This window comes from Hemicordylus capensis, chromosome 15 (assembly GCF_027244095.1).
Source record: "Hemicordylus capensis ecotype Gifberg chromosome 15, rHemCap1.1.pri, whole genome shotgun sequence".
In the NCBI taxonomy this organism is placed as follows: domain Eukaryota; kingdom Metazoa; phylum Chordata; class Lepidosauria; order Squamata; family Cordylidae; genus Hemicordylus; species Hemicordylus capensis.
This window is the reverse complement of record NC_069671.1, coordinates 15,497,311-15,518,445: the sequence shown is the minus strand read 5'-3', so window position 1 is coordinate 15,518,445 and position 21,135 is coordinate 15,497,311. Positions and strand designations below refer to the sequence as shown.

Here is a 21,135-nt window from a genome sequence, read left to right as displayed (position 1 = left end):
AGAGCTGGTCTTGTGGCAGCAAGCATGAATTGTGACTTTTGCTAAGCAGGGTGTACCCTGGTTTGCATTTGAATGGGGGACCTTTGTTTGTTATACTGTTATGCCTTGCCCTTCACTAATAAACCTCCAGGACAGCTTCCAGTCTTTAACAAGAAAGCAGTATAACCAAAACTAAAACAGCCCTCTCCAAAACAACAAAGTGTCAGGCGCATAAAAATATCGGAAGTGTTCAAAGCACCATAACGGATAACTCAAGTTGAGAGATCTAGGAGGAAAACCCGTTCTTTGCCTGGTGCCAAAAATATCATTGGAATAGCCACCAGGTGCTCCTCTCTGGGAATGCATTCTGTAGATGGGGTGCCACAACCCTCTTCAGTTGCCGCCTACTTTACAGGGCTGTTGTGAGTATCAAGGGAGCTCTGTATGTGAGAAATCGGTTTTCTGTCTCCCTGTGTTTTGGGACCACAATTCTTTGGTCTTTGTGGCTGGGGATGATGGGAGTTGTAGTCCATGACCTGGGGACCCAAGGTTCAGAACCCCTGTAATAAAAGCGATGTATGTGCTCATTTTATTGTGGATGTTTAAAAACACAAGAGGAGTTTTCTTTGAAACACTCTTTGGGGCTTTTCGGGATGAACATGTTAAATGCTTAAGGCTTCTCTCTCTCTCTCTCCCCCTTTTAGTTGGAGGTTGGCAGCGATGAAGAACGCAAACTGAACCTGAGGTAAATATGAGTTGTTTAAACTCCTTGCTCTGAAAGCGGTTTCTGGCACTTTTCTGAATTTCTCTCCTGCCACATAAGGCCTTGATACTGTGTAAAAGTCCTTGAAGAGCACAGGGGAATTCCAAGGGGGCGGGAACTGCGGCTGAGTTTTGTGAGGGGCTGAATCCCTGCCATGCAAGTGATGCAGTCTGAGCTTGCCAGGTTTCCGACCCAACCTGGGTGCATCTGAGGCCCAGTTGTGAACACTGTGCCTAGAAGACAAACACACCCCATGTGGCGTTCTGCCCGGATCGTTTGAACCGGAGTGTCTTGTCTAGGGCCACCGCTCTCCCCAGCCCAGGAGGCCACATGGGCCCCTCTGCTCATCTTGGTGGCGGCAGCACCTTGGCCTCGTGTCCTTGCTGATTTGGGAAAGCCATCCTGAATAGAAGGAGCGGTGCGTCTGGTGGGCTCCATAACGGAGAGTTGTGCCTTGTACGGAGTAAAACATGACAAGGGCGGAAGAGTGTCTTTGGCTGAACATTTAAATTGGGATGCAAACCTGTCTTTCTTTCTTGATTTGATTTATGTACTGCCCCACCTAAAATGGCTCAGGGTGGTTTACTGGTCTTGTGGTAAAAGTAAAGTGTGCTGTTGAGTCGGTGCCGACTCCTGGCGCCCAAAGAGCCCTGTGGTTGTCTTTGGTAGAATACAGGAGGGGTTGACCATTGCCTCCTCCCGCACAGTATGAGATGAGGCCTTTCAGCATCTTCCTATATTGCTACTGCCCAATATAGGTGTCTCCCATAGTGTGGGAAACATACCAGCGGGGATTCGAACCGGCAACCTCTGGCTTGCTAGGCAAGTCATTTCCCTGCTGTGTGAATTGTCCCCTTTGCTAAGCAGGTTTGCCTTGGCTTTGCATTTGGATGGGTGAGCACTAGTGTTCCCTCAAACAGGGATTCCCTGAGGTTGTGGACTACAACTCCCAGAATCCCCAAGCAAAAGGCGTTGCAGCTGGGGATTCTGGGAGTTGCAGTCAACAACCTCTGGGAATCCCTGTGAGAGGGAACACTGAGTTCTGTAAAATATTCCCCTTAGGGAAAGGGGCCAGGGCTCAGTGGTAAAGCAACGGTTCGCATGCAGAAGGTCCCAGGTTCAATCCCTGACCATTCCAGGCAGGGCTGGGAAAGGAGTTGCTCCAGGACTCCTCCTTGGAGAGCAACTGCTAGTCGGTGTAGACCAAGTTGAGCTGGACGGACCAAGGCTCCGACTCGGCATGAGATCCGCTCCCTGTATCCCCTTGACCTGCAGCAGTAGCACACAAGAGATCTGGGGCCTGGTCAGGTATGGTGCCCGCCGTGCCAGTATTACACCGAGGGCCCAGTTGAAACGTGGAGTTGGCTGTGTGAGCTAGTCGTGCCGCAGGCAGATGGCTGTGTTCTGTTCCGCCTGCTATTTCTACCAGACGTGGCCAGTCCAGAGGCTTCATGTTGCCGGCCAACTGCAGAGGTTGGTGTTATGTGCACACCCTTGTTTCCGTCTGTGTCTGGAGATGGCTCCGGCAGCCGAATCCATGCAGCCCCAGCTCACTAACTGGGCGAGGTCCTTGAGGGTAGAACGCATGCTTGGCGCACGGACGGTCCCAGGTCCAGTCCTCGGCAACCCCTGTGAACAGATCTTCGGTAGCTGGTCCAGGAAAGGCCGCTGCCGGAGATCTTGGAGAGCCACCATCTCCTGGAAAGTACCGGACTAGAGTGACCACCGGTCTGACTTGGTCTGAGCACCTTCCTGTGTGGCTCGGCTTGCTTGTTAGAACTGGCAGGGCCCAAACTTCAGGCTGTGGAGACGTCCAGCCCACGCCTCCGAATCCCCGATGTGCCCCGTGCAGAGGCTGCAGCCCTTCTGTGGGACGGCTCCTCCCTGCCCGGCGGCCGTTGCCAGCTCACTCCGCTTCTGAGAAGAGGTGACCAAGCAAGGATGCTTCTCCGGAGGGGAGGTAACTACTGGGTGTCGTACTGTGCTGCCCGTGAAGTGTGGATGCAGCCAAGCTTTGCTGGCAACACGTCATAATTGCTTGCCGTAACCTCCCGATCCCCTGGGGGGGAAAGGTGATGGCTGGACATCTTGGACCTGACTTTTGGTGCGTCTTCGGTATTAGAGCTCCTCTCGAAATGCCTTTGTTTAGATGATGGTTGTGCTGTGGCTTTGGGCCCATTGGGGGGCAGTCATGTTCCACTTCTTGTCTGAAACGGATCCCGAGTCCTGGGGGTTTGGTTTCCTTGCGAGATGGTTTTGTCTCGCTTTTACGCAGGTCCTAGAGTGCCCTTCCCAGGGGATCACCAGCAAGGCTGCTGTGGGAAAGGCCGGGCTATTTCTAGAGGGCATGAAAGCTGGCTGGAGTGAGAGGTTCTCCCAACTGGACACAAGAAAAGGATAATGGAAATGGAAGAAAGAAACCGTGCCAGTTGCAGATACCATCTCTGAGACAGGAAATCTGTGCAGGAGAGATTGGGAGAATCTGGGTTTCGGTCTTGGTGTGGGTTCCTTTAAAATAAAACGGCACAAGCAAGAGAATTGCAAGGCCAACTTGATAGCCCCTTGATCCATTGCCCGAAAAGTGTTCTTTCTGTATTTCATGTACACTTTCTTTCTCTGTCCCTGTCACAATTCCTGCCCTTCATTAGCCAGCAGCAATCCCGAGATGACTTTTCTTGCTGTACCTGTGCACAGAATCGCTGCTATGCCTTAGGATTTCTGCCTCCTACTAAACATATCAAAGGGTGAGGGGGCTGAAAATCCACCTTGTTGCTACTCTCAAATGAAAAGACACAGCAAGTTTTTAAGATTATTGCACGGATTGTCCCCTTTGCTAAGCAGGGCCTGCCCTGGTTTGCATTTGGATGGGAGACTCCATGTGAGCACTGTAAGATATTCTCCTCAGGGGATGGAGCCGCTCTGGGAAGAGGGCCTGCCTGCTTGCATGCAGAAGGTTCCAGGTTCCCTCCCTGGGAGCATCTCCAAGAGAGGGCTGAGAGAGAGAGAGAGATTCCTGCCTGCAACCTTGGAGAAGCCGCTGCCAGTCTGTGTAGACAGTCCTGAGCTAGATGGGCCAGGGGTCTGACTCGGCAGCTTCCTATGTTCCTATGTTAGGTGGGATTTGGGGCCTGGGAAGTGAGGCGGCGAGGGGAGATTTTCCCAAGCGCTAAAATCCAGCGCTGTGGCCAAAGTGCTGGTTTTACTCCCGGGCTGTCATCTCTGCGCAGACCCAGACCTGTGCCGCAGGCCAACCAAAGTGACGAGAGAATTCTGCACAGATGGAAAGCCGCGAGGCTGATATCCAGGCTGCAAGTTAACACACGGGCTGTTGCCAACAGGATGGGAGCATCCACTCGGTCCGAGGCTGTTTGGTGAACTGGCGTGTTCCAGGAGAAGTCTGGGTGGAGCTGAGCGCTTCTCCTGGGCTTGTTGTTCGTTCTCGCCCGCAGAGTGGGAGACTCTCTCCTCCCCCCCAGCCCACTCCGCTTTCTGCTTGCTGCTTTCCATGCAAGTGCTGTGCATGGCCCACCAGGGCCGAGCAGGAGTGTGATCTGTTTTTCCCAGGCCACACCTTCCCAGCAGGCATTTACAGGCCCGCTGAGTCGCCTCCCAGTGCTCTGCACACACCACAGTCAGGATGCCGCAGCCTTGCCAGGACATGATTCAACATCCTGTTTTGAAACATCTGATGGAGTCAGCAGCTTGTGCCTCCCGTCCTCCTGCTGACTTCAGCGGCAAGACAATCCGTGTCCGTCGCCCGTGGGGTGGGTGGCTGCACAACCCAGCCATTGTCTTCGCGCTTTCGCGGCCAGACGCCCGGCCACCCCCTTCGGTCTCCGTCCGCGCACCCTCCGGCATGTTTGGGCCTGGCCTGTGATCGCAACCCCAGTAACACAGCTCCGCTCTGTGCCAGGCCTCCTTCGTGTCGCTTCTGGAGTTGGGTTTTGGAGCGGCTTTGTGGGGTGGGGGGTCCAGTGTAGGAATGAACCATAGCAGCAGCCGCAGGGGTGTCGCAAGGTCGGAGTGGGCCCTGGGACAAGAAGTGAAAATGGGCCCCTGCTTCCCTCCCCCACACCCCATGTTTTTGCTGCAGAAGAACCGCAAAAATGTGGCTAGAAATGGGACCTTCTCGGCATCCCCTTTCTCTCATTCCGATGCAAATCCTATCACACACTCCCTACGTACAAGAGGAAGTTGTCAGCCAGCCAGTGGGGCCCCCTCCCTCAGGGGCCCAGGGACTTAGTCCCACTGTCTTCAGTTATAGTGATGCCCCTGCAAAGCAGCCAGCAGAGCTCCTCCGCTGATCCCGAATCGGTCCGTATCGGCTTCCTGAGACAGCTGCCTAGATCACTAAGAAGTGTGCCTGTCGTCCAGGGCTGCACAACCTTGGCCCTCCTGCACATGCTGGACCGCAGCTCCCATAATCCCTGATTATTGGCCACTGTGGCTGGGGATGATGAGAGTTGGGCTGGTCTTGAGCAGCCCTGCTTCTGCCCCACTGATCTTTTGGGGCAACACTGTGGTTGGTGCATTTGATCTCCTCTTGATCATAGGGACCCTCCTCGGTCTCCATCACAGTTTTTAGAAAGCGAGTGAAATCTTGGCTTTTTACCCAGGCTTCTATACGATAGTTTCTGTTGCTGCTGCTTTGTGTGTTTTATGGTTATATGTGCTGGTTTTCAATCTTTTAATCAGATTTGTATTTTTATATTCTAGTTTAATATAAAAATGGTGCGATTTTTATAGTCTTATGTTAGCTTTTGTGTGAACTGCCTTGAGGTTGTTCTAACGGCATCGGTTTATCAATAAACAATCAAATAAATAAACCTTGTGGGTTCTCTGGTCAATTTCCCCCCCATGGCCTTAGCTATAGCCTTAAGCTGTGTGACTTCGGGTAGAGTCTCTGGACAGGCGAGGGAGTGTGCATAAGATCAAATATTTGAAAGGATTAAACATCAGTTAGTGGAAGGTGTGAGAAGCACTTTTCACATACTTCTTGACAGGTCCCTGCCTGAGAAATCCTCAAATTGCTCAGCTGTTGCATCAGGCTGTGCCAAGAGCTCCACTTGTTTACCGGGCCGCCTTGGAGTGTCTCTCCTGCAAGTCTCAGGATAGTCAGCTCTGTCTTCCCGAAAGCTTGGCGATGCCATTCGGGGGCTCTCAACTGGGGGTCCCCAGCTGCTGTTGTTGGATTATACCTCCCAGGGGCCTCTGCCGGTTGTGCCTGGACATGATAGGAGTTGTCTTCCTCCAACATCTGGGGGCCTGAGGTTCGGAGCAGTGTCCCCTCTCACAGGGATTCCCAGCTGTTGTGCACTACAACTCCCAGAATCCCCAGCTGCCATGGCTTTTTCTTGGGGATTCTGGGAGTTGTAGTCAACCACATCTGGGAATCTCTGTTGGAAGCAGCACAGGTTCGGAGTCCAATTGCTCTGCTTCCAGCCAGGGATTCTCACAAGAGTTGAGTGCCGATTTGCATGGGTGCTGCTTAACAAGCCAGCACCTTCTCTCGTATCTTTCAGAGTTTATAGCTGGTACAGAAACGCTTCCGGTGAATACCATGGCAAATGTCTTGGCACGGATTAGTATACTGTTCAATCTGTTTGTGAAAGTGAGTTTTCTTCATATGATTGCAGGAAGCATGTTTGAGATGGAGAACTTTGGGGCAGTGGATGCCACACAAATGATGCCTTCTTCTTGGTCTGGCAGGAATGTCAGAAATGCTGCTGGCCATAATCAGGGCATTAGTTTTGAGGAAGGGTTCCCTGTTTGAATGGTGCTGTGACCGAGGACCCCCGCCTGCTTTAAGTGGGCAGCTCAGAGACAGGATCTCCTGACATCCTTGCTTTTTCTTACGGGGGCTGCTTCATTCCGTGTGTCTCTTTCAGCTGTCTGGAGCATTCGTGGCTGGGCAGATGAAGTTTGGTGCTTGGGTCAACGTGGCGAAAAGATCAGTGTGGTGCCGACAAGCTTTCTCCGTTGTGTTGCCCACTCTTTGGAACTTGCTGCCTCAGGAGATCTGTGTGGCCCCCTCTCCACTTCTACTTCTACTACTACGGACATAGGAAGCTGCCATCTACTGAGTCAGACCCTTGGTCCTTCTAGCTCAGTATTGCCTACACACTGACTGGCAGCGGCTCTCCAAGGTTCCAGGCAGGAGTCTCTCCCAGCCTTCCCTGGAGATGCTGCCAGGAATGAACTGGGGACCTTCTGCATGCAAAGCAGATGCTCTGCCCCTGAGCACTGTCCCTGTCCCCTAAGGGGAATATCTTACAGCACTCAGCACTCACATGTCGTCGCCCACCTAAATCCAAACCAGGGCAGATTCTGCTTAGCAAAGGGCCCGATTCCTGCTCGCTGCTGCTGCTGCTGCAAGACCCACACCCCTCCCCTCCTCTGTGTAAGTGCCATGTGTTCTCCTCCCATCCTCCTATGAACTGCATGGTAGGCAAACCACTTGGAGCACTTGCTTCTCCTCGGCCAGCCCCCTTGGCGTTGACGAGCTTTTTACCCAGGAGACCCTCCTTGTGGGTTGTGCCGCCTCTGTGCAGCCTGTTGCTCTTGCTTGCATTCAAGTGGCCGCTCTTGAAAATGGCTCCTTTGTGTGGGGGGCCCCTGACCTCCTGCCTGTGTGGGGGATCAGAGGTGGAACCCAAACCGCACCCACCCCCTGCAGATCTGTACAGCTGTATAGTCTCGGAGGCGGTTGTCCCCTCGTGGTGAGTCTCGTGGCCAAGGTTCCCAGCACAAGCGTGCAGATCGTCATCGTGATGAAGCAGATACCAAGGTCACCAGGGCAGCCCAGGGATCCATCACGGGCAGTTGTTCCTGCTGGGAAATCGGCCTTTGTGAGCGCCCTGATTGATTCTCCCTTCTCTCTTTCTCCCCCCTCTCCTTGTCCTGAAGGAGCTTTTGCATCTGGCCCTCTGAATGGCCCACAGTCTCCCCAATTATGCTTGGAATTCCTGGCCAGTGAGTGCAGCCTACGCCTTCTTGGCCAAACAATACCCGCTCAGAAGCAACTTTTGTTGGCAAACGGGGCTGCAAACATTTGGAGCGAAGCTGGCCAGCCACTCTTGCTCACCGCCTGCCCTTTCAGCCGAAATGCACCGGAGGGCTTTGCATTTCCTTTAAAAACCCCTTTGGCCACTACCTCTGGAAAGGGCACTGTCCCGGCCAGAGTGGCGACACGCTCCCCTCCAGAATGATCCCTGCCGTTGGTTTAAGTGGTTGAATCTTCCCCCGGAAATCCAACAGCAGGCCACCGCTGGTAGGAAACACAAACCCTTCAGCGTTGAAGCCTAATGAGAACTCTTCCTCCTAGGAATCGTGCTGCTAGCTTCTTTTTTCTTTTCAAAGGGGAGATGACGCCTTTCTCTCTGGAACAATCTCCCTTTGTCATGACATGTTCTTATGATACTTTCGAGCAAGAAAAAGTGTGCCTTTTCTTGGACCAGCTGTTTTAACATTTCAGACTTCTGAACTGTGTGTATTTCATCGGGTGACTAAAAAAAGCACCAAATCAATGCATAAATTAAAACCCATCTTTTCGTCCAAGCTTTCTCAGCTTCCTAAAAAATTTGGGGGTTTTAATCTCTGGTTTATTTTTTAATTGTTAAATTGTTTTTAAGTTTTTTGTACGTGTTTTAAACGCCCAGAGACGAAAGTTTGGGGCGGTGTACACATTTGATAAGTAAATAATAATAAACAATAATAAATTGGAGTTTATTAAATAACGTAATGTGAGCAGAGCCCTGTTGAGCCAGAACAAAAAATATTTTAGTTCAGCATCCAAGCAGGGCCTCAAGGCAGCTGGCCTCCTGTGTTGTTCGTTCCTGTGGTTCTGCTTCTCTCGCATGGCTAGCCCTCTCCTCTGTTGATCTGTCTCACCTGCTTGGAAAGCCATCTGTGCCAGTTCTCTCTGGCATATCACATTGCAGTGAGTTCCAAAAGTCAACCATATCCAGGTGAACATGCCGAAGCTGATGGACGTGTATCTTCTTCTTTCGCCCAGGACAGACACTGCTTAGGTTTCCGAGTTCATCTGGAGAAAAGATAGGGAGAGGGGCTGGGGTGTCCGCCCAGGATTTGGGATGCCCAGATTCAAATCCCTCCTTAGCCATAAAACTCACTGGGTGACCTTGGACATGTCGTTCTCTCTCAGCCTAACCCGCGTTACCGGCCGGCTGTGTCACTAAAACGAGGGAAGCCATGTCTATATATACACACACATACCAGTTCCTTGGAAGACAGGCAGAATAAAAAGGAAACGGGGGGTCTGAAGTGAGCCTGAGTTGCACATCTGTATAATTTTTGCTCAGCAGTTAGCCTCTCCGAAATGCTGCTCTTCAGGTGAAGAAGCTCCTCCGCTAGGTCGACCAGGTCCCTTAGGCGGCATTGAACTATCCGAGGCGACAGCCACCAGAATCGCAGGCAGTTAGCTGTGGCTTCTCCTCTGAGACCAAACGCCCCATGGAGCTAAGGTGGCGCTAAGGCCTTCCGCTTTGCCGAGCGGATGGAGCTCAGCTGCCTTTCTCCAGGAAGCTGCCAACAGGGCAGACGTCTTGAAAGCCTGGAAGCCCAAGGGCCAGCATGAGCGTTGGAACTGGCACTGAAGAAACCGGGTCAGAGTGGTCCTCCAGGCGCCTTCCTTTCTCAGCAAGAAGGCTGCTGGAAATCTGCAGAGTAGATACACTGATAAGTAATTCACCATCTCTTGCTGTGTGGGTCCTCCCAACGGAACACAACGTCATCCGGCGTCCTGGCCGAAGCCCTCCGGCTCCCCGGCACGCGATTTGGCGGGCTTCAAGGTGCCGTGGCCAAATGTGAGCTCTGGCGATTCCATTCCCGTGTCTTCATTTCCTCCCGCAGTTCCAGTCTGATACGGTTTCCCTTGCTTCCTGCCTTCAGCTGTGAAGGGGCTGCTGTGCTTTCTCCCGGGCTGGCAGCTTCTCCCCGAAGAAATGGAGAAGCAAATGGCTTGGGAAGGGTGCTCTGCGCATTCCCTTGTGCATTTCCAACATGGAACAGTGTGAGGGGGAAATGAGCTTGCATGCTTCAAGATCACTGATGCTGCAGGCGTCCAGTTCTTTCTTTCACCCTTCTCCCCATGGCCGGCTGCATTTGGGGGCAAAATCTGCAACTGGCCGTGTGTGGAACCGGCTTGCATGCTCTGCACTGCAGCATGGTTTGGATTGGATGTGCCTGCCTGCGCAGAGCCGTGCAGCATCCATGCTGCGCCCCACTTCTAGGCTTCCGTTGTGTGTTGCCATCCCATAAACCTTTGACTTAATTGCATTAGGCCAGGGAGGTGATTTAGTCAAGGGACCATTTTCTGGCTCCTAAATCAAAAGGAAACTTTTCAAGGCCTGCTATAGGCTATAGCAGGCCTGCACAACATAAGGCCCAGGGCCCAGATCCGGCCCTCAAGGCCTTTTTGGCTGACTCCCCGGTAGCAGCAGGAGCCATGAAGAGATCTCGGCTTGTCCCGCTGGCTGACAGTAATGGCTCCATGCATTTAGGCACGCGAGACCAGATGAGACGCATGTGGCAGGGATGGCCCAGGGATGGCCAGTTGCTGCAGCCATGGGTGGAGTGGGCTGGAACGGGGAGAGCAACTGGCCCTTTCCAGCCCCAGCACAGCATCCCTCCAGTGGCTGCTGCTGGTGTTTCTTTTTCAATTGTGAGCCCTTTGGGGACAGGGAGCCATCTTATTAATTTATGTATTATTTCTCTATGTAAACTGCTTTGGAAACTTTTGTTGAAAAGCAGTATATAAATATTTGTTGTTGTAGCAGCAGCAGACAGGTACAGACAGCATGTACCCCAGGACGGCAGAAGGTCACTCTTTCAGCCAGCCAGTTCCCTCTTCTCTCAGGGGGACTATATTTGGTCCTCTCTGGAAACTGCCTTACAACGCCATCCTATACACTGTTGGCTAAAATTGTGGGTCTCTTGATTGTGGGGTGCGGGGCGGGGAAGATCCACAACTGCAGTCATCAATATTGTTAATTAACGTTAATATAACAATGCACTGAAAACTTACCTTGGCCTTCGCACACCAAGTTATGGTTGGTTCCACACAAACACGCCCCGGGGCAATGTTCTCTCATTTTTTTCTCATCTGTGTGCGGAATGAGTTTTGTTCTGGGCGGCAGTCTCAAGGCAGTGTGCGCGCACCTGCGTTCAGAATGGCGCCTTCCCGATTCAACCCTGAGCGGGATCGAAAATTAACTGAGCGGACATCCCAAAACTTGTGAGCGTGTGCATGTGCGCACACCTTAGAGGGAGCACTGCCCAGTGTGTGTGGGGGGGGGGGGGCATTTGAGTTGTGCACCCCTGGGCTATGGCAAAGCCTGCTCATTGGAAAACAGCCCTGTGTGTGTGTGTGTGTGTATTTGCCCCCTGCAGTTGTGCCCACTGAGGAAGCGTGAGAAGTGAAATCTAACAGAAGGCAGATTCCCTGGAGGCTGTTTTCACTCTCTTGGCGTGCGGTGCGGAGTTCTTAAAAGAAAGAGAGAACTCCAGTCACTCATCTGTCAACGGGACACTTTTTAATCTAGTGAGGTCCCAATGAATTTGGAGTGTGCTTTGGAGCCCAGCTGTTGGACCGTACTGCTTCCTGATAATGTGAGGCTCTGCTGCTTTGCAGAGCCTGCGAAGGGAAAGAAAATGCCGTAGGAGGGAATGAGTTGATGAGCTTCAGCTGGTTCCTGCCCCCCCCCTTGCGTGAAAGGCCCTCTTTCATCAGGATCTGTTAGGGCAAGTGCTTTCTCCAGGCAGGATATTGGGGAGGGGGGTGCACGCCGTGTTCCCGTAAGTAGCCTCCGCAAACTTGGAGGTTTCTTTCTTTCCCTTCTTGGAGTAATTGGCCAGCCTTCCCTCCTCCTCCTTTTATCTTGCCAAAAAAACGTTCCGGAGCAAAAGGATGTGACTCGGACCGTTGGTTATGAACCTTTCTGATTTTGCTGACTTCTGCTTCTCGTTTGGGCCGGCACGATGCTTCTGCTGCTCCAAGAAATCCCGTCCCAAGCAGTACGTATTGCCACACCTTTCTTTCCTCCAACCTTGATCAAAACTTTGCTTGTCTTAGAGCTCTCTTCGTGTTGTTTAGACTTTTCAAGCAGGTGGCGAGTGGTTTCTGGGAGTGAGATCTTCGGGTTTTCCAAATCTCTGCCTGAGATTACAGTCTAAACAGCATGGTGGTTTCTTGAGAGCTGTTTATGGAATTACTGAGGTATAGAACTACTTAGAAGTGATGGGAAATGTGGAAGCAAGCTTGATTTAAATAGTTGTGGTTTCTCTGTCAGTTGTGTGTTGGGGCAAGAGGCGAGGAAATTATCTTGCTGGCAGGCAGTGTGACGAGTGTTTGTGGAGGGGGGGGCAATTGTATGGGGCTGTAGCTCAGTGGAAGAGCATCTGCTTTGCATGCAGAAGGTCCCAGGTTCAATCTCTGGCGGCATCTCCAAGATCAGGCTGAGAGAGACTCCTGCCTGCAACCTTGGAGAAGCCGCTGCCAGTCTGGGAAGACAATACTTAGCTAGATGGACCAACGGTCTGACTCAGCAGAAGGCAGCTTCCTGTGTTTGGCCACATAAGTCCGCCTGGTCTTTGGTGACCAACAGGCAGCCCCAACAATGCTACCATGTTGGGTTGTTGAAGGTTGCCATATTTGGAACAGTGTTGGGGTCTCTGGAGGAAGGGAGGCATGTTGTCCGCTTCTGAAGGCTTTGCCATTTGGTGAGGCCAAGAAATGCATGTTGGATATCTCTTGCGTTTTCTCGCGGTTAACGAGCTCTTTGAAAGGTCTCCAGCACCTTTTGTCTCGCCCACTGAATCTGCAGCCACAGAACTGAGCAGTCGTCAGTGGACTCCCCTTTCATTTGGCCTTACTGTGGGATGAGCTCACTGCTGATAGATAAGGCCGCATTCAAGTTTGCGGTCAGTTGGCAATTTCCCCCCTCATCATCGTAAACGGGAATTATGTGTCGCCATTCTGAGGATGGCCGGAAATGTCGGGAAAGATTGCCCATCAGGCTCTGTGGTTAATGGCAGACAGAGAAGACCTCTCTTTGTTTCTTGGATTTCAGTCGTGTTTTTAAAGCCCTTACGTGATCTTGTGCCGTTGTGTATTGACCGGCTATTTTCCATTATGAATGCACTCGTGTTCTGCACATCATTTCTAGGACTATCAGCCAGTTTCAGTTCTGATAGCTAACAAGTAGCTCACCTTTTGACTGCCTAACTGTTCAGTTTCCTGTATATGCATGTCGGTATTGCAAGAAGCTATTGCATATAGCAATAGTAGCAATAGCAATAGCACTTACATTTATATACCGCTCTATAGCCGGAGCTCTCTAAGCGGTTTACAATGATGTAGCATATTGCCCCCAACATTCTGGGTACTCATTTTACCGACCTCGGAAGGATGGAAGGCTGAGTCAACCTTGAGCCCCTGGTCAGGATCGAACTTGTAACCTTCTGGTTACAGGGCGACAGTTTTACCACTGCGCCACCAGGGGCTGTTTTAATGACAGTATCATCTCATATAGTGTGTTTTAATGACAGTATCATCTCATGCTGCGCGGGAGGAGGCAATGGTCAACCCCTCCTGTATTCTACCAAAGAAAACCACAGTTTCTGTGGTCACCGGGAGTTGAAATTGACTTGACGGCACACTTTACCTTTTGCCTTTTTAGCAAGCTCTTCCATTTACAGTTCTGACAGACTACTGTTCTTCAAGTACAGAGGACTGTGCGATTGTTTTTTTAATAGCCAACAATTGTTGAGTGTTTGCATGCAAGGATCACTTCCTCTGCTGTAAAAAAACAAAACCAAACCCTCATAAGAGTAATTACCAGGGCAGCCAAACGCATCGCCCTGTGGGGGAATTACAGAGGCTGCCTCCACCTGGAGCCCTGCTTGCAGCTAAGCATCGTCCCCAGCCAGCCAGCGAGGACGGGCGCCTAGTCATTCTTCTTAAGCTCGGGGACTTTCCTTCTGGCTCTTGGGGATGTGGCAGAAGAGACGCCAGCACTGCGGAGAACAATACACCACAATCCTCTTCGTTGTGGTTGTCACGTCCTGAGGTTTGCATACACTTTAAAAATATGGCAGACCCACTTTTTTTTTTCCTGGAAAGGCGACTCGGAGGTTGTGTGTGTGTGTGTATGTTTGTGTTCGGGTTTTTTGCAGGTTGGGAGGTTAAAATGTTTGCAGGGTTTGCGTTACCCGTTTGCCACTGACTTTGCCTTGCAGCCTTTGGGCGGGTTTGGGAAGCAGTGTGTCGAGCACCTCTGCCCTAGTTCATTGTTCACATTCCAGGAACAAGCCGGGAAATGGCTCTTTCCAGGTTTATCTGGGGGGAGAGGGTGCCTTTTGTTCCCTCTGCTCCAATAATACACAAACAGAAGGGCCGCAAAGACGAATGCAGCCTTCAGTGGGACCTGGCACCGTTCTGACAGGTGGGCAGGGTGAAGGAGGTGGCAGTCTGTGTCTGGCCGGGATGCAAGGCCATCTCCCAGACCAGCTGGGATGGATGACATGTGGGACCCACCCAGTGGCACCTTTGTTCTAGCCTCCTAGTGCTCCCCTCCCTCCCAGATCATTGCCGTTCTCCCCACTGGCCTGATCCTCCTCCTAGGGAAGAGAGCTGGTCTCATAGCTGCAAGCACGAATTGTCTCCTTTGCTAAGTTGGGCTGGCCTTGGATGCAGTGTTCCCTCTAAGGCGTGCGCATGTGCTCCCGCTCACAAGTTTTTAAATGTCCGCCCAGTTAATTTTAGTTCCCGCTCAGGTTAAGAACATCAGAACAGCCCTGCTGGATCAGGCCCAAGGAGGCCCATCTAGTCCAGCATCCTGTTTCGCACAGTGGCCCACCCTTCCAATCCGGCAGGCCCCATTCTGAATGCACGTGCACAAAACAATGCTTTGATACTGCCGCCCCGAACAAAACTCATTCCGCACACAGATGAAAAAAATTAGAGGGAACACTGCTTGGATGGGTGACTACAGCGCCAGTGTAGTGTAATGGTTAGAGTGCTGGACTAGGCCCAGAGAGACCCGAGTTCAAATCCCCATTTGGCCATGGAACTCACTGGGTGACTCTGGGCCAGTCACTTAACCCTCAGCCTAAACTACCTCACAGGGTTGTTGCGAGGATCAAAATTGCCATGTACACCGTTCTGGGCTCCTTGGAGGGAGAGCGGGATAGAAATGTAAATAAATAAATGCACATATGCGCACTGTCTGCTGTAAAGTGTTCCCTTTCGGGGACGGGGCCATAGCATGTTGAAGAGCCTCTGCTTTTCACACAAAAGCTCTCCAAGTTCCCTCCCGGGCAGCATCTCCAAGAGAGGGCCGAGAGAGACTCCTGCCTGCAACCTTGGAGTAGCCGCTGCCAGTCAGTGCTGACAATACTGAGCTAGATGGACCAAGGGTCAGACTCTGTATATGGCAGCTCCCTCTGTTCCTACCTTCGGTGTCTCTTTTTGTGTTCCAGCTTGAGCGAAAGCTTTTTTATGGTGAAGGGTGCCGCGCTCTTCCTCCAGCAAGGAAACAGTCCACAAGGCCCGCGGAGTCTCCCTCACCCTCACAAACATGCAGGTAAGCATCATCCTGATGAAAGCTGTTTCTTGGCCAGCTGCCATCAGCGAAGCGTCCCAGCTTGGGCCAAACAAATCCTGGGGATGTTGTGGACCGTTCACGGGTGTTGATGAATGGGCTGTATGGCATTCTTCCTTCCAGGGAGCCATAGGGGGGAAGTTTGGGGATCAGGCAGTGGGGAAAGCCGGCGAACTCTCGCAGGTCTAGAGACGGCTCCCGCCAACAGACTCCACCGTTGTGCTTGGAAGCAACGTAGGTTGAGTGTAGAGCCAGTGTGGTATGATGGCTAGAGTGTTAGACTAGGAGACCCGGGTTCGAATCCCCGTTCAGGCATGAAACTCACTAGGTGGCTCTGGGCCAGTCACGTATCTCTCGGCCTAACCTACCTCACAGGGTTGTTGTGCGGATGAATATAACCATGTACACTGCTCTGGGCTCCTTGGAGGGAGAGCGGGGTAGGAATGTTGTGAATAATAATATAATTGCTGTGGAATATCTCACAGCTAATAGTGCAGGGGGGTATGTTGGTATCTGTTAATCATTTCTCCCTTGGGGGTCCCCAGGTGACTTGCCCCAGCACCTTCAGGTGATGATCAACCTCCTTCGCTGTGAAGACAGGATCAAACTGGTAAGCACGCCTCCTCTCCCCACTCCTGGTTTTTCCCGCAGAGCTGGGCTTTCCTTATAAACAAGCCTTTTGGAAGGCAACTGTTAGTGAGAATATTTATTAAGGACACTTCTATCCCAAGGTGGTTTACATCAACATTTAAAAAAAATAAAATTAAAATGAGCAAGACAAGACAAGCACCCGAGAGCAGATAAAAACAAACAATAGCAAGCAAGGAGTTGAACAAAATCAGATCAGATGCCCAGCAGGCCAAAGGACTCTCAGGACAAGAAGGTTTTCAGTTTGGGCTGAAATGTCCTCAGCCAGGCAGACCTCCCAAGGCAGAGCAGTTCCAGAGCAGCTTGAAGATAGGAAGCTGCCATATACTGAGTCAGACCCTTGGTCCATCTAGCTCAGTATTGTCTCTACACTGACTGGCAGCGGCTTCTCCAAGGTTGCAGGCAGGAGTCTCTCTCAGCCCTATCTTGGAGATGCTGCCAGGGAGGGAACTTGGAACCTTCTGCTCTTCCTAGAGCGGCTCCATCCCCTAAAGGGGAATATCTTCCAGTGCTCACATTTCTAGTCTCCCACTCAAATGCAACCAGGGCAGACCCTGCTTAGCTAAGGGGATAAGTCATGCTTGCTACCACAAGGCCAGCTCTCCTCTTTTCCTCCTTTTGAGAAAAGGCCCCATCATGCATTGCTATTCCCATCATGCTTTGCTGCCAGGTGAACTTCAGCAGTTGGCAGGACACCCTGGAGGGCAAATCGTAAATCCTATGATGATAAAAGTGACCTTGGAAGCAGAGCAGCCTTCGGAATAACTGTCCTGCCAGGTTAGGGCCATGATCCAGCACACAGTTGATACGAGGAATCCCATTAGAACTAGAAGATGATGATGGATCTGATTGCATGATGACCTGAAAATCTGCACTGGCATTCTTCTCTTCATTTTCGAAAGGAAAGGCATTTTCTAAATGGGTGTCTGCTACCTGCAGTGTCTGTAGTGTTTATAAGTGCTCATATGAAAAGTAACTAACATATTACAAAAAACAAACATGTTGGATTAATTGGGTGTGCCTTTTTAGCCTGTTCAGAGGGTTTTAAATAGATTAAAAGAGGCTGAGCAAAGAGTCACCTTTAAAAAGTGGTGGTGCTTTCTCTTGAGCAGGGGGAGAGCAACTGGCCCTATCCACCCCCAGCACAGCATCCCTCCAGTGGCTGTTGCTGGCATGTATCTTTTTTAGATTCTGAGCCCTTTGGGGACAGGGAGCCATTTTATTCATTCATTCATTCATTCATAGTGGTGTAAACTGCTTTGGGAACTTCTGTTGAAAAGTGCTATATAAATAAACATTCGCATTAACAGATACATCTCTTAGAAGTTACAGCCCAACTCATAAGCAGCCTCTAGGAATCTTGGGGGATTGGCTTGAAGGGAGAACACAGTCTCATTTTACTAGAGCGGAAGGTGGGAGACAGGAGCCATCCTGACCCAATCAGTGCTGAGCACCGTCTTGCTGGTCCTTAGGCCGTTCGTTTAGAAAGTGCGTGGACAGACCGAGTGAGGTATATGGTGGTTGTCTATAGCAGTGGGCGCCAAGATACAGAAGAGAACATCTTGCTGGGAGTGGACTTTTCCAGCAAGGAGAGGTAAGTGCTAAATCCCTTTTTTGGGGCGAGGGGTTTGAAATGAGGTGGCATCATCATCCGCCTGGCATCACCTTGAGGGACCTCAGCCCTTGTGAAAGAGTTTCAGGCCTTCGCAAAGGTCTAGCTTCAGGCAGTTGGGTTCCGGGGGTGGGGGTGCTGGCTGTCTGCCCGCCCAAGTGGCCCCAAAGCGGGCACAAGACCAGAAGCCGGTGGGTCCAGTTCCAGAGCAGCAAATGGCAATCGGAGGCAAAGCCAGACAGGAGCGAGGGGATGTCGCTCAGTGGTAGAGCGCATGAGGCCCCGGGTTCAATCCCCGGCATCTCCACTTTTGTTGGAGGGCTACAGGCCACCTCCCGCCTCCAAGGCAGGATGCCTCTGAGTCCCAGTTGCAGGGGAGTCACAGCAGGAGAGAGGGCAGGCCCTCAACTCCTGCCTGTAGGCTCCCAGCGGCATCTGGTGGGCCACTGTGTGAAACAGGATGCTGGACTAGATGGGCCTCCTTGGGCCTGATCCAGCAGGGCTGTTCGTATGAGCTTTCCCAGACTGGAGGCTTTACTGAGAGTTCGAAGTTGCCCCAAAAACTGATTCAAAAAATGGATTCTTTTTACCCTGAATATAAATCGGGCTACACTCCAACACACAATGGAAAACCCTAATTGTGTGTGAAGTGCTCCCCGATCGCTCGCAGGGACTTCGGGGTAAATTTGGCCGCTATGTGAACGCACTCTCTCTGTTCTGGAGAAGCTGCGAACTAAAAGCCAGGTGTGGAAAAACTTCCACGAGACTAAACATGAAATGAATGGATGATGGATCTTTTTGGAGATGATCTCAAGTGCTGTTCATATTTGAATCCCTGACCTTGCGTCCCTGGCTCTCTCTCGGTAGCAAAAGCTGCACCATCGGGATGGTTCTGCGGCTGTGGAGCGACACGAAGATCCACCTGGATGGTGATGGGTAAGCACTGAGCGCATTTGGGTGGCTAGCAGGGGGAAAGGAAGGCTAGTGGGTCGATGGGGCGGATTCCCCCCTTTTAATTTAGAAGCGCATGCATATTTCGATACTGCCAGATGCCTATCTTTTGGGCACTTAGTGAAGTACAGCCGTGGTGGTGGTTGGTAGAATACTTTCTGGTTAGCTGCTTTGAGAAATAGTCTCTATACTTTTAAGAAAGAACAGCAGCAACTTAAGATGCACGCTGACAGCATGTCGTGATTCTTCCTTCTGTCTGTTTCCCTGCTAGCGGGTTTAGTGTCAGCACCGCAGGGAGGATGCACATCTTCAAGCCTGTTTCGGTACAAGCAATGTGGTGAGTGGCTTTCCCCCACTCTTGTTCAATTAAAGACCTTCTTAAAAATGCCCAGGTAGCGTTCCACCTGGCCTTGGGGTGCCCTCATTTGGAGAACAGTTCCCCAGCTCAAAGCCAAATAACTTAATCACTGAGTAGCTGCAGTTGTTGGACGAGGGGTGTCTCTGTGTGCCAATTTCTAGCAGTAAAGGATTGTACAGAAGTGCTTTACACTCTTTGGAAACAGTGTAGAGAGGAAGTTAGATTATTGAGATGAAGAAATGGACGTCTTTCCTCCTCATCCATAGGGGACACGATAGAGGTGTATAAGATTCTGCATGGAATCGAGAGAGTGGATAGAGAAATGTTTCTCCCTCTCTCACAACATTAGAACCAGGGCTCGTCCCATGAGACTGAAGGCCGGGAGTTTACTCTGGCGCAAAACCTTGGTCAGGCTCCCTCCCAGTCCCTGCTCCTGGTCTCTGGGCACCTGGGCTGAGCTTCCTACTCTGTGGCTCTCGGTGCTTGCAGGTCTGCCCTGCAGATCCTCCACAAGTCTTGCGAAGTTGCTCGGAGGCACAACTACTTCCCCAGCGGCATGGCGCTCGTCTGGGCCACGTACTACGAGAGCTGCATCGCCTCCGACCAGAGCTGCATCAACGAGTGGAACGCCATGCAGGACCTGGAGTCCACCCGCCCCGACTCACCAGCTTTATACGTGGACAAGTGAGTCGCCCCGATTCGTTTCGTTTCGGTCTGGTGGGGAAAATCTGAGTCAGAGCCCAGCTCTGGCAGTAATCAATTTGTGGTTCCCCTGTTTGGAGCGAAATGGCGTGTTTGTGTGTTTGTGTATTTTTCCTTCGGGTGGTAGAGTGACAAGCAAAAAACCTCCATGTGCTGCTTTGTTTTTCAGGCCAACTGAGAGGGAGCGGGCAGAACGGCTCATCAAGGCCAAACTCCGGAGTATCATGATGAGCAAAGATCTGGAGAACGTCACCTCCAAAGAAGTAAGCAAAGTCTGCTGAGGGTTGTAGGAACATAGGAAGCTGCCTTCTACCAACTCAGGCCTTTGGTCCTGCTAGCTCAGTATTGTCTACACAAATTCCAGGGCTCAAATGTGGAATGTTTGGTTTACCTTCTTACTGATGAGGTCCCATATGTTAGCTACCAAGTTGCCACGTTTGCCTTGCTCTCCTTTAAACGTAGCAAGGGATTTATGCTTTGCTCCAAACTGTAGTGCTGGTCTCAGCTTAACTAATTCTGTATCATGATATGCTGAATTTTATTGTATGGTGGGTTTTGTTTCAACCTCTTTCTTTCTTTCCCCTTTTTCTTTGTTAATGTTGTGTTATGGCTACTACTACTACTACTACTACTACTACTACACTGAGTGTGGCAGTGAACATAGGAAGCTTCCATATACTAAGTCAGGCCCTTGGTCCATCTAGCTCAGTATTGTCTACCCAGACTGGCAGCGGCTTCTCCAAGCTTGCAGGCAGGAATCTCTCCCAGCCCTATCCTGGAGATGCTGCCAGGGAGGGAACTGGGAACCTTCTGCTCTTCCCAGAGCGGCTCCATCCCCTCAGGGGAATATCTTTCAGTGCTCACACTTCTAGTCTCCCATTCAAATGCAAGCCAGGGTGGACTTTGCTTAGCAAAGAGGACAATTCATGCTTGCTACCACTAGACCTGCTCTCCTGGTCTTGTGGTGGCGAGGCATCGGGATGTGTTGCTTTCCTATGTCTTAGTAGTCGAGACTGTCCCATCTGGGCACCACTTCGGAGAGGGCATGAGGCGTCTTCCTTATGGTGTGAGGGAAATGGAAAGCGAAACCTCCTCCTTCCCATGTCATGCCACCAGAACTTGAGGGCCGCCCAGTGAAATGGTTTGGGAGCAGATTCAGTGCAGACAAAAGAGAGGGCCTTCTTCTCACAATGCAGAACTTGCTGATGGAACTCTCTGCCACAGTATGTGCCGATGACCCCTGGTTTAGAGGGGATGGGCTGTAGCTCGGTCGCAGAGCCCCTTCTTTGCGTGTAGAAAGTCCTAGGGCAGCATCTCCAGGTTGGACTGGGAAAGACTCCTGCCTGTAACCTTGGAGAAGCCTCTGCCAGTCAGTGCAGAGTAGACAGTCCTGAGCTAGATGGACCAAGGGCCTGACTCGGTGGTCACAGTGGTCTGTCTTGGTCTCAGTCCGGTGCCTGTCCAGGTGACACTGTCCTCCCTCCTTCCACCTCTGCCTGCC

General features: G+C 51.4%; 1 protein-coding gene across 2 annotated transcripts in view; it reads left to right on the top strand.

Annotated features, from left to right (window-relative positions):
- The window catches only part of SSH1 (slingshot protein phosphatase 1), a 37,925-nt gene that overhangs the window by 5,081 nt on the left and 11,709 nt on the right, over positions 1-21,135 (top strand). The window contains exons 2-9 of one of the 2 annotated variants that reach the window (XM_053280005.1): positions 684-724; positions 15,242-15,345; positions 15,909-15,973; positions 17,484-17,605; positions 18,491-18,559; positions 18,846-18,911; positions 19,422-19,616; positions 19,804-19,897. In XM_053280005.1, the coding sequence (XP_053135980.1) occupies positions 684-724; positions 15,242-15,345; positions 15,909-15,973; positions 17,484-17,605; positions 18,491-18,559; positions 18,846-18,911; positions 19,422-19,616; positions 19,804-19,897 (756 nt within the window). Of the gene's footprint in view, positions 1-683; positions 725-11,495; positions 11,777-15,241; positions 15,346-15,908; positions 15,974-17,483; positions 17,606-18,490; positions 18,560-18,845; positions 18,912-19,421; positions 19,617-19,803; positions 19,898-21,135 lie in introns of those variants that run through there. The other variant, XM_053280006.1, reaches the window with a different exon arrangement.